The sequence below is a fragment of the Leucoraja erinacea genome, chromosome 33, assembly GCF_028641065.1.
Source record: "Leucoraja erinacea ecotype New England chromosome 33, Leri_hhj_1, whole genome shotgun sequence".
NCBI lineage: Eukaryota > Metazoa > Chordata > Chondrichthyes > Rajiformes > Rajidae > Leucoraja > Leucoraja erinaceus.
The window spans coordinates 6,126,707-6,140,652 of NC_073409.1; the positions used below are offsets into that span (position 1 = coordinate 6,126,707).

The 13,946-nt window shown below is 43.2% G+C and overlaps 2 protein-coding genes across 2 annotated transcripts in view; one reads left to right on the forward strand and one right to left on the reverse strand.

The window, feature by feature from the left end:
• Nucleotides 1-6,883, forward strand: part of lysmd2 (LysM, putative peptidoglycan-binding, domain containing 2) — a 53,657-nt gene extending 46,774 nt beyond the window's left edge. The window contains exon 4 of the transcript XR_008726093.1: nucleotides 6,289-6,883. The gene's annotated coding sequence lies outside the window, so the exon portion shown is untranslated. The remainder of the gene's footprint in view (nucleotides 1-6,288) is intronic.
• Nucleotides 1-13,946, reverse strand: part of scg3 (secretogranin III) — a 28,655-nt gene that overhangs the window by 9,724 nt on the left and 4,985 nt on the right. Inside the window, exons 5-8 of the mRNA XM_055661107.1 lie at nucleotides 13,586-13,728; nucleotides 12,479-12,643; nucleotides 10,429-10,594; nucleotides 7,233-7,349 (exon numbers count right to left, since the gene is read on the reverse strand). Of these exons, the coding sequence (XP_055517082.1) occupies nucleotides 7,233-7,349; nucleotides 10,429-10,594; nucleotides 12,479-12,643; nucleotides 13,586-13,728 (591 nt within the window). The remainder of the gene's footprint in view (nucleotides 1-7,232; nucleotides 7,350-10,428; nucleotides 10,595-12,478; nucleotides 12,644-13,585; nucleotides 13,729-13,946) is intronic.

A 13,946-nucleotide genomic window follows, 5' to 3' on the forward strand; every position in this document is an offset into this window, starting at 1 on the left:
TGTGGAGGGAATGGACCAATGATGTTTTGGTTCAGGACCTTTCCTTGTGTAGGAAGGAACTACAGATGCTTGTTTATACCAGAGATAGACACAAGCTGCTGGAGTAACTCAGCGGCTCAGCCAACATTTCTGTAGAAAAGGAACAGGTGACGTTTCAGGTTGAGACCCTCATTAGGTCTGAAGAGGTGTCCCAACCCTAAACATCAGCATTAATGTGAAGAAGCATCTCGACCCAAAATATCGCTTTTTATCCCCTCCACAGATGCTGCCTGACCCTCTGAGTTCATTCAGCACTTTGTGTTTCTCCCAAGATTCCAACGTCCACAGATCCTTGAGTCTGCAAACTAATTTAGACAATAGACAATAGGTGCAGGAGTAGGCCATTTGGCCCTTCGAGCCAGCACCGCCATTCGATGTGGAGGCCAATTCACTGGATGTTTTCAAGAGCGAATTAGATGTAACTCTTAGGGCTAACGGAATCAAAGGATTATGGGGAACAGGGGTACTGATTTGGGATGATCAGCCATGATCATATTGAATGTCAGTGCTGGTTCGAAGGGCCGAATAGTCTACTCCTGCACCTATTTTCTATGTTTCTATGTGTACCAGGTACAGTGAAATACATTTCTTTCATACAAATTTGCAGGACAATCCCCGTACCCCAGTTAGTGCAGTATACACACAGAGCAGTCCAGATGCAAGAGACTCCATTTTGGCGTCCCAATTACTCCTGACACATTTTTCCAGATAAGGGATCCTAATTATAAACTATCCTAACAAATGGTCACTTGTTCGGAGGGGACAATGCCTACAGTGTATATCTTGAACAGAGAAGCAGTCTTAAGATAACCTCCTGCACTAATGCATTATCTCTGGATGATTTTCAGCCTTCTAGTTGAAGTTAAAGGAAATCATATCCCCTTTACTTTTATTTTAGAGATACAGCACGGAAACATTCGTCCCACCGAGTCTGTACTGACCAGCGATCCCCGCACATTAACACTATCCTACACACATTAGGGGCAATTTTACATTCATACCAAGCCGATTAACCTACAAACCCGTACGTCTTTGGAGTGTGGGCTGAAACCGATCTTGGAGAAAACCCACGCAGGTCACGGGGAGAACGTACAAACTCCGTACAGTTAATTATCCATAATCAGGATGGAACCCGGGTCTCAATAGACAATAGACAATAGGTGCAGCAGTAGGCCATTCGGCCTTTCGAGCCAGCACTGCCATTCAATGTGATCATGGCTGATCATCCCCAACCAATACCCCGTTCCTGCCTTCTCCCCATATCCCCTGACTCCGCTATCTTTAAGAGCCCTATCTAGCTCTCTCTTGAAAGCATCTAGAGAACCCGCCTCCACCGCCCTCTGAGGCAGAGAATTCCACAGACTCGCCACTCTCTATGAGAAAAAGTGTTTCCTCGTCTCCGTTCTAAATGGAGATTGGTCTCCGGCACTAATGCTACGCCACCTTGCAACCCTGTGTCTAACACAAGTATGCAATGTAATTCAGTTTCTTGTGTCTCCACTTTACTGCTCCACTTCAGTCTGTAGAAGGGTCTCGACTCAAAACACCATCTGTTCATTCCCTCCACAGAGGCTGACTGACCCGCTGAGTTTCTCCAGTACTTTGTGTTTTGCTCAAGATTTCTGGGCCCGCAGTCTCTTGCGTCCCTACTTCAATTATAACTCAATGAAGTACAACAAATTTGTGAGATTCATAGACATAGTGGTGATGGTGGAACTGGATCTCAAATTCAGTTCTACACTTGGCGTTTCAGTTTAGGGTTAATCTCTGGAGTGAATTAAGTGCATTCGGGAACTGCTTATGTAAATGTCACAGCTGCAAATTGAAATAACAGCCATTGTTTAAAGGCAGATCATTAAAACTTCAAATAACAGCTGAATCACAGTGAATATTCAGTAAAAGCAGAATCTCAAGTAGAGATGTTGGCTGCAGGCTAATGGAGGATCAGTATCTCAGCAACCAATGCATTATTTGCTAATTCCCTGAGGACCATACCAAGCACATTAGTTGCCATAGCAACTGTCATCCTAGGGTGAAGGTGTTTATTTGACCATTTAGTATTTGCAGCAACATGCTGATCTTGCTCAAACAGTTTGGCCAATCTGTAATTGGGATGTTTTGATTGTTAGGAACACTGTTAATCATGCCTGCAAATTGCACCTCCTCCAACCTCATCTACTGTATCCGTTGTTCAAGGGAAGAGCCCTCGGCGAGACCAAATGCAGACTGGGCGATCGTTTCGCTGAACACCTCCGCTCATGTCCGCCTGGGCCTACCTGATCTCCCGGTTACCAAACACTTTAATTCTCCTTCTCATTCCTGCACTGACTTCTCTGTCCTGGGCCTCCCCCATTGTCAGAGTGAGGCCAAACGCAAATTGGAGGAACGGCACCTCATATTTTACTTGGGTAGTTTACACCCCAGTGATGTGATATTGATTTCTCTAACTTCAAGTAACCCTTGCATCCCCTCTTTCTCCGTCCCTCCCTCACCCTAGTCGCTGTATCAGTTTCAATGTCATCTTGGTGAGTTTCATTGTCTATAACTCATGTTCACCTAGCCCATAGCCAACAAAGGCCTGCTTTTTTAATCATTCGTTACTTTTTTGTATATCTTTCATTAATTTGTTCTATACCACTGTCTACATCTCTCGTTTCCCTTCCCACTGACTTTCAGTTTGAAGAAGGGTCTCGACCCGAAACGTCACCTATTCCTTTTCTCCAGAAATGCTGTCAGACCTGCTGAGTTACTCCAGCTTTTTCGTGTCTATCTTCTGCTAATTACAAAGCAGGTTTCTAAACATTACTGGGTCTGGCTCGCAATCTCGTTCCTCTGTTTTCTGAAAACCTGCACTCATTTTAATCAAGACTGTGGTGTTTTATAATTGGGAAATGAACCTTCCCTGAATATTATTAATCTCCATAAATCATTACTTAAAATAGATATTACTGTGTACAACCAAACATTAGGTACAGACAGTCTGTATCTTCCCCTTAGGTGTGTACTTAAGTTTAACTGATTGCATAAATGTATGGTATATCGGTTTGGATACTATTCAAAACACTGGACCTTAGTAAATGTGTCAAAATAATATTTAATTATTCTAAATCTAAATTTTTGAAGTAGAGAGGAGGCCAAAGAATAGACAGCCATGAGCATTGTCGTACAAAAAAACGGTATTTAATTTGCTATCAATAGAATCAGTTGAGACGTTGGCCAGGAGATGTCATTTTCACTCAGTGGCGTGGGAGATTTCACACAAAGCACACCATGTTTCTTTTAGATAGGAACTGCAGATGCTGGTTTAAATGGAAGGTAGACACAAAACGCTGGAGTAACTCAGCAGGACAGGCACCATCTCTGGACAGAAGGAATGGGTGACGTTATATTTTATAATGTTTAATAAAGATAGCTTTAAAATCCTGTGGTTTAAAGGTTCAGCTGCAAATCTTCTGCTTCAACAAAATTAATATTTAATCTCAGTTTGATATATTTTCCAGTAAGTCTAGGTCTGCTCTCTGGTTAGTAATGGCATTATAATGGTTCTGTGTGCCATTGGGGGTTGTGAAGGTGAATTTTAAAGTGAAATGCTGATCACTGATTGAAATTAATGGCAAATAATTCTTTGCATTCTTCCTAATGTATGACTTTATGAAATTTGCTCAACTCCACATGCAATACAGATTAAAATTGCAGTTAATTGCCAGCGTTGCAGAACCTTGTATTAATCACACCTGCATAAGCTACACTATAGTATTTTAAATGACTTCCATTAAAATTCATTTTAATTATTTTTAACTTCTCAACCTTTACTATCCATGCATGTCTACATGTCTGATGAGGAATTTACATTTCACTCCACCTCTTCTCTCCTTATTTCTGATGCCCTTTTGTATCCTTTTCACCTGTAGCCTTTGTCACTTACTCCACCCATCTGCCAATCAGCCCACCGTCCCCCCTTCCCCCCCTCCCCCCATCCTCACCTGTATCCACCTATCACTTGCCAGGTTTTGGCCCATCACATCTTTCTTTTCCAGCTTTCTCTCCCCCACCCCCCATGTCCTCGGTCTGAAGAAGGGTCCCAACTCAAACTGTCGTCTGTCCATTCCCTCCACAGATGCTGCCCGACCTGCTGAGTTCTTCCAGTACTTTGTGTCTTGACAGAGATTAAAACTGTAGATGGATTACACAACAACTGGGGAACACAATCTTTACTTGGTGTTTACTTCTGTTTCCTCCAAAAACATTTAACCATATATCTTGACACATTTGTCTATCAAACAGGCTTAGCTTTCTGCTCTGACAGAATCTTTCATTGCCAGAGCTCTCTTCAGAGTTAATCTACAAAACTCAGGTTTTGTAGATCAATTTGGCTTTGGTAAAAATTGAAAATCGTCCCTAGACTGTAGGATAGTGCTTGTGTACGGGGTGATCACTGGTCGGTGGGCCGGAGAGCCTGTTTCCATGCTGTATCTCTAAACCAAACTAAACCAAACCAAACCAAACTAAACTAAACTCCCCTGCATGAGCAGACGACAACATGCCCTGAGAGCTAAAATGGCTGTCGACCCCCAAATCGTGTTCAATGCTGCTCTTATCCAGGTTTATACACTCCCTCCTTATTATAGCAGACTGCAAATGCAACTTTATAATATGAACTTGTTTGTCAGCAATGCCTCCAAGCTACCTTTACTCATAATTCCCTTCCTTCTCCAACTTCGAGGCCATAAAACATAATGTTGTTGCCACTCAAACACTGGACTCTGGTTTGCTTTGCCCTTTCCAGTATCCAACATTTGTGACGTTTTGTTCCAGCGGGAACTCATTCCTCATTTTATTTTAGCAGTTTAAACATTATATGTATACAGTATATATTCTCAGTTTCAACAATGTATATAAAGACTGCAGTCAAATATTTTGCTTACAAATCAACAAATTAAATTAATTACTGCAACCTGCCAAACTGATTTGGTGCTGTAGAATAGCAAATTCATATTATATTTAGTAACAGTTAATACTATTCCAAATAATAGTATATTATTTACTACTTGATTAGTAAGGGTGTCAGGGATTATGGGGAGAAGGCAGGAGAATGGGGTTGAGAGGAAAAGATAGATTGAATGGCGGAGTAGACTTGATGGGCCAAATGGCCTAATTCTGCTCCTATCAGTTATGAATAAGTATATTATTTAGTATATTATATTTAATAAGTTTACTATACTTATTTACAGTATGCTATTTATAAGTATTCCAATTCATATACTAAAGTATACTAATTTATATACTAATAAGTATACTAATGGTATACTATATGAAATAATAGTTATAATAGTAAAAACTATGAAATAGTTTAAATTGCTTACACATTTGAACCAAAAATTGTGACTGATTATTTAATACATTTGCCAATACCTCATTGAAGAGCTTTGAACTATCTTTAATTGCCCTGTGATGTTATATCTTCAACTGAATATTGTACCCTCTGTGCAGAGTGGGCAACCTTATTGTATTCTTGTACAGTCTTTTCTCTGAACGGTTAGCATGCAAACAGAAGCTTTTCACTGTCCACTTGACAATAGTAAACTAAACTAATACTTGTTATCGCAGGAAGGAAATGGCATCTGTAAGATTAATTCCAATCCAAATGTTTGCTCAGCTGTTGTCAGATGCACACAGGATCCGGAAATGCGAAGAGTTTTTAGAACAATATTTGTCAAGTACTTCACTTTATTTTAACCTATTAAATTAGAAAATATGAGGCTGAGAACGGAAAGCTGAAAAATAAATGATCGGCATCGATCCATTGTAATTAACGCAAGTATTGTCGAGCCACTCTGGCATTAGATGAAGGTATAAAGGTTTCACTTCATATTTTTATTGTTTACTCTGTGAATGGAAGCATCATGTCAAACAATGAAATTCAGTCTGAAGAAGGGTCTCGACCCAAAATGTCGCCCATTCCTTCTCTCAAGAGATGCTGCCTGACCCGTTGATTTACTCCAGCTTTTTGTGTCTACCTTCTGAATGTAGTTAGACACAAAAAGCTGGAGTAACTCAGCGGGACAGGCAGCATCATTGGAGAGAAGGAATGGGTGACGTTTCAGGTCGACTGCTGAATGTAGTTGTTAGTTATCAGGTTCTATTTTAAGTTGTGGCATGATACAGTCCACTCTCTGCATGCTGATACTTTTCCAAATCCATGAACTATTTGCTAAACTTTGAAACCCTCTCTTCATTTTCTCTTCACAGACGCTGGTCATCCTGCAGAGTATCTCAGAGTATCTGAACCATCCTACCAACAACTAGAGAGCAGTCCTGAGCTACTGTACTAGGTACTTCATTGGACTGTCTTTGATTGGAGTTTACTGAACCACACCTTGCACGGAACGTTATTCCCTTTGTCATGTATCTGTACACTGTGAATGGCTCAGTTGTCATCGTGTATTGTCTTTCCGCTGACTGGTTAGCACGCAACAAAGGCTTTTCACAGTACCTTGGTACACGTGACGATAAACTAAACTGAACTAATTAAGCTGGTGTTCTCTGTTTCTATCAAAAGTGAACATAATACTCCAAGCACGATCTTATTAATATTTTGCACAACTGTAAAACAGCGTCCCAATCTCCATATGCAATTCCCTGCCTAATGAAGGCCAGCATGCCAAAAGCCATCTTCACCACCCTATCTACCTATGATGCTATTTTCAAGAAACTATATACATTTTATCCGAGATCCCTCTGCTCTACAACACTCCTCAGGGCCGATCGTTCATTTGGAAGGTCCTGGCCTGGTTTGACTTCTAAAATGCAAGACCTTGCACTTTTTAGGTCAGGTCAGGGGGCGTTCCCCAGAGCCACGGGTACAAATGTAATCCCGTGCTACCTGCTCCGTGGTCGGATAGTCGGCGACCAAACTGTCTCCCCCACCTGGTTTTCCAGGTGAGGAGGGGGCTGTGGACCCCCAGCAGCACCAAAAACAAGACCTGTCAAAGGGCGGATGAGCTCCTAGCGAGCCAAAGGCCATCCACACTTCAGTAGAAGTTGCGATCACTGTCGTACATAGCATTGTAAGGAGTGAAAAAAAATTCTTCCCTCTCCTTGCTTCTTACCAGAGAAGTTGTTTATTAATGCACTTCTTGATCATTAGACACTAATATAAAATGTAATCAGCGTATATTTAAATGTAATCTCACCCAGGTATGAAACGCCTTCTTCTGGTTTAATTGTTCCGTATTTCACCATCATCTTCACAAAATCAATTAGAGTTTTCATGATGGTTATCAATGTTTCCTTCTCCTTTGCGTCTTGCTCTGCATTAATAAAAAAATATTGAAGTGGGTTGGGTAAAATCTGCATGCACCATACAAAATAGGACAGTTTTAAACCAATCCAGAAGGAATATTGATCTGGATTTCAATTATATGTCAATATTGTGAACAGTAGCAATGTTTTAATTGAGATTGCTTAATTGCTTTTGATACAAGGATGAAATAGCTGTTGATACAGGGATTATGGAGCAGAAGGCGACTGCTCTTAAAATAATATTGATTCTAAAAGAATATTAATTCCAGTTTTTTTTGCTGCATACGACAGTTTATAACGTATATTGTAACATTGCCCACCATTTTGATATGGTCATCTTGATTTGCAGAGTTACAATTTTGCAGAAAGAAAAGATTCTTTCATTAATTGTGCAATCACCTCCTCAACGTAATTGGAACCTGGCATTAATACCACACTGTTTTAATCATTAAATGTTCAAGAAAGAACTGCAGATGCTGGAGAATTGAACGTAGACAAAATTGCTGGAGAAACTCAGCGGGTGCGGCAGCATCTATGGAGCGAAGGAAATAGGCAACGTTTCAATGAACCAGATGTTGGGGGTTGGCAGTAAATGAATGGTGCCAGGCGCAGCGATAGAGTTGCTGCCTTACAGCGCTGGAGACCTGGGTTCAATCCTCACTATGGGTGCTGTCTGTATGGAGTTTGTACGTTCTCCCTATGACTGTGTGGGGTTTCTCCGGTTTCCTCCCACACTCCAAATATTCTATGGATTTGAGTATGGACAGAGAGGTTCTACTGCAGTTGTACAGGGTCTTGGTGAGACCACACCTGGAGTATTGCGTACAGTTTTGGTCTCCAAATCTGAGGAAGGACATTATTGCCATAGAGGGAGTGCAGAGACGGTTCACCAGACTGATTCCTGGGATGTCAGGACTGTCTTATGAAGAAAGACTGGATAGACTTGGTTTATACTCTCTAGAATTTAGGAGATTGAGAGGGGATTTTATAGAAACTTACAAAATTCTTAAGGGGTTGGACAGGCTAGATGCAGGAAGATTGTTCCCGATGTTGGGGAAGTCCAGGACAAGGGGTCACAGCTTAAGGATAAGGGGGAAATCCTTTAAAACCGAGATGAGAAGAACTTTTTTCACGCAGAGAGTGGTGAATCTCTGGAACTCTCTGCCACAGAGGGTAGTTGAGGCCAGTTCATTGGCTATATTTAAGAGGGAGTTAGATGTGGCCCTTGTGGCTAAGGGGATCGGGGGTATGGAGAGAAGGCAGGTACGGGATACTGAGTTGGATGATCAGCCATGATCATATTGAATGGCGGTGCAGGCTCGAAGGGCCGAATGGCCTACTCCTGCACCTGATTTCTATGTTTCTATGTCTATGTTTCCAAAGAGTTACAGGTTTGTAGCGTCATTTGGCTTCGGTAACAATTGTAAACTGTTCCTCGTGTGTAGGATAGTGTTAGTATACTATCGCTGGTCAGCACGGACTCGGTGGGCCGAAGGGCCTCTTTTCTCGCTGTACTAAAGGAAAATTATTCACATTTTAAGAAACAATAATTAAAAGCTGAGTAATATTTGTAAAATATAATTTTTAGTGAAAGAAAGGTTGTAGGCAGCAAACAAGATTCTGCTGTTTGAATCACTTCCCTCTGGAAGGCGACTCCGGACTGTCAAAGCTGCCACAGCCAGACATAAAAACAGTTTTTATCCACGAGTAGTTGCTCTACTCAACAGCCAAAAATCTGTAGCCTCCCTTTGATCTGGTATTTTGTTGGTTCACATGCTTGATCAATGGTGTTTTATCATTCATGTTTTATTATTAATAATGTTTAGTGTTTTCTGAGATTCGTAACTGTCACTGTATGTCATGTTGTTACTTGTGGGCGGAGCACCAAGACAAATTCCTTGTATGTGAATACTTGGCCAAAAAACTTACTTACTTAAATATTTCTCACACCGTACATATATATTTTTTCCCGGACTGTTGGAAATTACTAATTGCAAGGACATGTTGGTTTGCTGGGACGCAAGCAGAAGCCTCCATGTGGCGCATCCCGGGCAACGCTGACGACATAAACTGTACCACAGTGACCGACTGAAGTAGCCAATTCTGCAACCACCGACCGTCAGCCGTCACTGACCGACCGGAAAGACGTGATATAGAAGATGGCCGGACACGAGGAAGAAGAAATTGGTTTGCTGTTAATAGAAGCACCATTCTTGCAGGAGCAGAGCAGTGTTCACTGTACTTCTCCAGTGGCTTTGATTAGCCGCCTTGTTTGCACGTTAATACCAGTGAACACTGCTTGTTCTCAGCCCCTTCCTTACAGAATTCATCCCGATTTCCCAATGTGTCGGATGGAACTGCAGATGCTGGTTTATACCGAAGATAGACCCAAAGTGCTGGAGTAACTCAGCGGGTCAGGCAACATCTCTGGAGAAAAGGAATTGGTGACGTTTCGGGTTGGAACCCTTCTTCAGACTGAAAGGTGGAGGTGAAGGAGGGGGGGGGGGAATTGTACTGGAGGTGGGAAAGGGCCGGAACAAATCAACGCTGGCAACAGATGATCTCAGGAGGGTTGGAATCCAGAATGGCCCATTGTGGGCTGGGGAGGATGTACTAACGAGAGGGGTACAAGGATGTGAACATTGGAACTGGTAAGATAACTAGGGCGGGGGAGGGGGAGGGAATACAGGAGTTACCACTGAGTTTAGTTTGGAGATACAGCGCGGAAACAGGCCCTTCGGCCCCACCCAGCGATCACCCCGCACGTTAATACTATCCCACACACACTAGGGACAATTTACACATACACCAAGCCAATTAACCTACAAATCTGTACATCTTTGGAGTGTGGGAGGAAACCAAAGATCTCGGAGAAAACCCAGGCGGTCACGGTGAGAACGTGCAAACTCCGTACAGACAGTACCCATAGTTGGGATCGAACCTGGGTCTGTAAGGCAGCAACTCTACTGCTGCACCGCTCTGACCCCCAAGGGTGTAAGCTGCCCCAGCGGAATATGAGGCGCTGCTCCTCCAATTTGTGTGTAGCCTCTCTCTGACAGTGGAGGAGGACGAGGATTTGTCACTTACCTGTGTTTAAACTCTGCAGCAGGTTGTAGAAGTTGGGAAAGTATTGAAGATCATCCATGTCCTGGGCAACTGGCAGATTGTTTCCTTGGTTCTTGTTAATGGTGGGTGTCCGGTCTCTCTCCTTCTTCACAAGCTCGCGTTGTTTCTTTGCAGCTTTTGCGATTTTCTGTGGAGGAAGCGAGGAAATAAGAAAAAAGCCGTGCAAACATAAGCCTCTGCTCAAAAACCCGTACAGAAGGGAAAGCAGAAAGAACCAAAGTGGTTATGGGGGGGGAGGCAGGACAATGAGGTGAAGATAGATCAGCCATGATTGAATGGCAGATTAGACTTGATGGGCCGAATGGCCTAATTCTGCCCCTATCACTTATGAACTTATGAAGCCATGGAAAATATTTTGATTTCACCAGGATCAGTGAACGTCAACCTCATTAACATCCAGGAGTGGACCAAAGCATGTAGTTCCTGAGGTGTGATAAGAGATGGCAGCATTTAGTTAAGTGTGGCATCAAGGAACCCTTTTCTCCAGAGATGCTGCCTATCCCGCTGAGTTACTCCAGCACTTGTGTCTATCTTCGGTATAAACCAGCATCTGCAGTTCCTTCATACTGATCCAGGAACCCTTGTTTATCTGAAGCCAATGGGTATCAAGGCGAAAAGACTCAAATGGTTGGAGTTAAGCCTCACAGAAAGGTAGATGGTGTTGGTCACAGGAGGACAATGATCACAGCCCCAGAGCTTCCTCTCAATAGGGTCCTCGATCCACTGACTGCTCCATCTGCCCCATTTGCAAGGGTCGACACAGCTGGTAGAGCTGCTGCCTCTCAACACCAGAGACCCACATTGGACCCCGATCTCGGGTGCGGTCTGTGTGGAGTTTGCATGTTCTCCCTGTAATCGCGTGGGTTTCCCCCAGCTGCTCTGGTCCCAGCTCTCCCACATCTCAATGACGTGCGGGTTTGTAGGTTAATTGGTCGCTGTCTGATGCCGCTAGTGTGAGGGTGGGGGATAGAATCTGGAGGGAATTCATGTGAATGCGGGGAGAATAAAATTGGAGTGGATCAGTGTAGGATTTGTGTAAATGATGGTTGATGGTCGGCAAGGACTTGATGGACCGAAGGGCCTGTTTCTGTGCTGTATCTCTCTTTGACTAGCTGACACTATGTAATCAGAAATGGAGGCGATTACTGACGACTGTATTCTTCTCTAAATATAATCTATGCCCACGCTTCTGCCCGGCAATGACCCATCTCTGCGGGCGACACGGTGGCACAGCGATGGCACAGCGGTAGAGTTGCTGCCATACACCATTAACATACAGCATCTCCCCGTGTCCTGCGTGGGTTTTCTCCGGATGCTCCAGTTTCCTCCCACATTCCAAAGATGCGCAGGTTTGTAGGCTAATTGGCTTCGGTAAAAAATGTAAGTTATCCCTAGTGAGTGAAGGGTAGTGTTAATATGCGGGGATCACTTCTCAGCGTGGACTCGGTGGGCCGAAGGTGACCTGTTTCTGCGTTGTTACTCTAAACCGCGCTGTCACTCTTGCCCAACTTATTGCGGAAAGATTTGTGAATATCCTGACATATCAAACTATAGGGCATATGTGCAGGCATCCTCCCTGGGATTCTGCCTGTTAATTTATATTTGATCTTCTTTTTCCAACAGCACAGGGGTTGGCATTTAATCTCAAAATTATGAAAAACTGTTCAGCACCTAGATATTTTTGATGGTCAGGGCTGGTCAAAGCAAGTTATATGTGGACAAACACTGCCAGTACGGGTGTCAGGGGTTATGGGGCGAAGGCAGGAGAATGGGGTTGAGAGGGAACAATAGATCAGCCATGATTGAATGGCGGAATAGGCATGATGGGCCGAATGGCCTAATTCTGCTCCTATCACATGAACTTATGACCAAATTCAACTTGAGAAAATAATAAGATGGTGAATGTGCTTCTTTTATATTAAAACTATTAGGGTTTCTACACGACTGTCATTTGTATCCGGGTTTACACACACGAGGGATCTATCTTAGTTACGTGCTTCAATGATCCTACCTCGTCCTCCTCCCTGTCTCGATCACGCCGGTCGGCTTCTGTCTTCAGAACAGGGAGATCATCATTTTCATCCCTGACTTCATTCTTATGGGCTTCATTGGTGATAAGTTGTTGCAAAGAGATGGCAACTTCTTCTTCCAGATTGTCCGCCTGATTTTCTGTTATCTATCAGAAGAGCATGTCAGCATTGTCAGAGATGCAGATAGACACAGCAATACCCGCTTTCAGTTTGTTGCTTCCCCCCCCCCCGCCCCCCCCACAATTGTCTAATTTCCAAGTGCCCATGTGTTCACTCTGTGCTGTTCCATCTGCAATGAGAACTCCCATTATCTGCCAGCATGATTCTCTTTGTCTAATATCTTCATGCAGAAAAGAGCCACAAATAACAAACACCTTCACCAATCTTGTAATAGTTGAAGCTCAGCTGTGAATGTTAAATGGTGTTGGGGGTGGGGGAGCAGCGGGGAGGGAGAAGTCTTTTTCTACAGTTCTTGGATTCAATTTATTTTGCTCATCTCTGCTCATTTTGTAAATGAAATGTGATTCTCCTGCAGTTTTTCCTCTAATTTCCCTGAGGCACGGACGGTTCGCTAATTAACTGTCAGTGAGGTAACAAAGAGGCTTTCAGCGTGGACCTGAATCAAAGCGTTTGAACAGGGTAAGATTACCCCTGCTCTCCCTCCTGCTAATCTCTGCCTGCATAATGGCTTTCCTTCTTTGATTGCATGCTATATTAACTCTTAAATTTGAGACATTTTGCGCGGCACGGTGGCGTAGCGGTAAAATTGCTGCTTCTGTCTCACAGTGCCGGAGACCCGGGTTCGATCCTGACTACGGGTGCTGTCTGTACGGAGCTTGAACATTCTCCCCGTGACCTGCATGGGTTTTCTCCGGGTGCTCTGGTTTCCTCCCACAACCCAAAGACGTACAGGTTAGCATGGGTTTTCTCTGAGATCTTCAGTCTCCCCCCACACTCCAAAGACTTACTAGTGTGTGCAGGATAGTGCTAGTGTGAGGGGATCGCTGGTCGGTATGGACTGGGTGGGCCGAAGGGCCTGTTTCCAGAAGGGCGTTGTATCTCTAAAGTAAACTAAACTAAACATTTACCAGTCCTAGGTTTAGGAGTTTAGAAACGATTCTATCAAACACTCCTCTGTCATTTTCTTCGTAAATTCTATTGGCGATTTTCTGGACAATGTCTTCGGCAGTCAAGGGTGTTCCATCCAACTGGTGTAGACCATCAGGGTCATCTGCAAAGATAAATAACTTTGGAGCACATTATGTCATTTAAAGCAAATTATTTTAGAACCGATGAACCAGTAAATCATAAGTCTATAACTAGCAAGCCTTGTGTATGTAAAGACAAACTCAATACAAATGAAAAGATAGTAGTATCATCAATCATTGTGTATCAGCAGTCTAAAATCATGAGGGGAACAGATAAGGTGAATGCGCAGAGTCTTTTAGC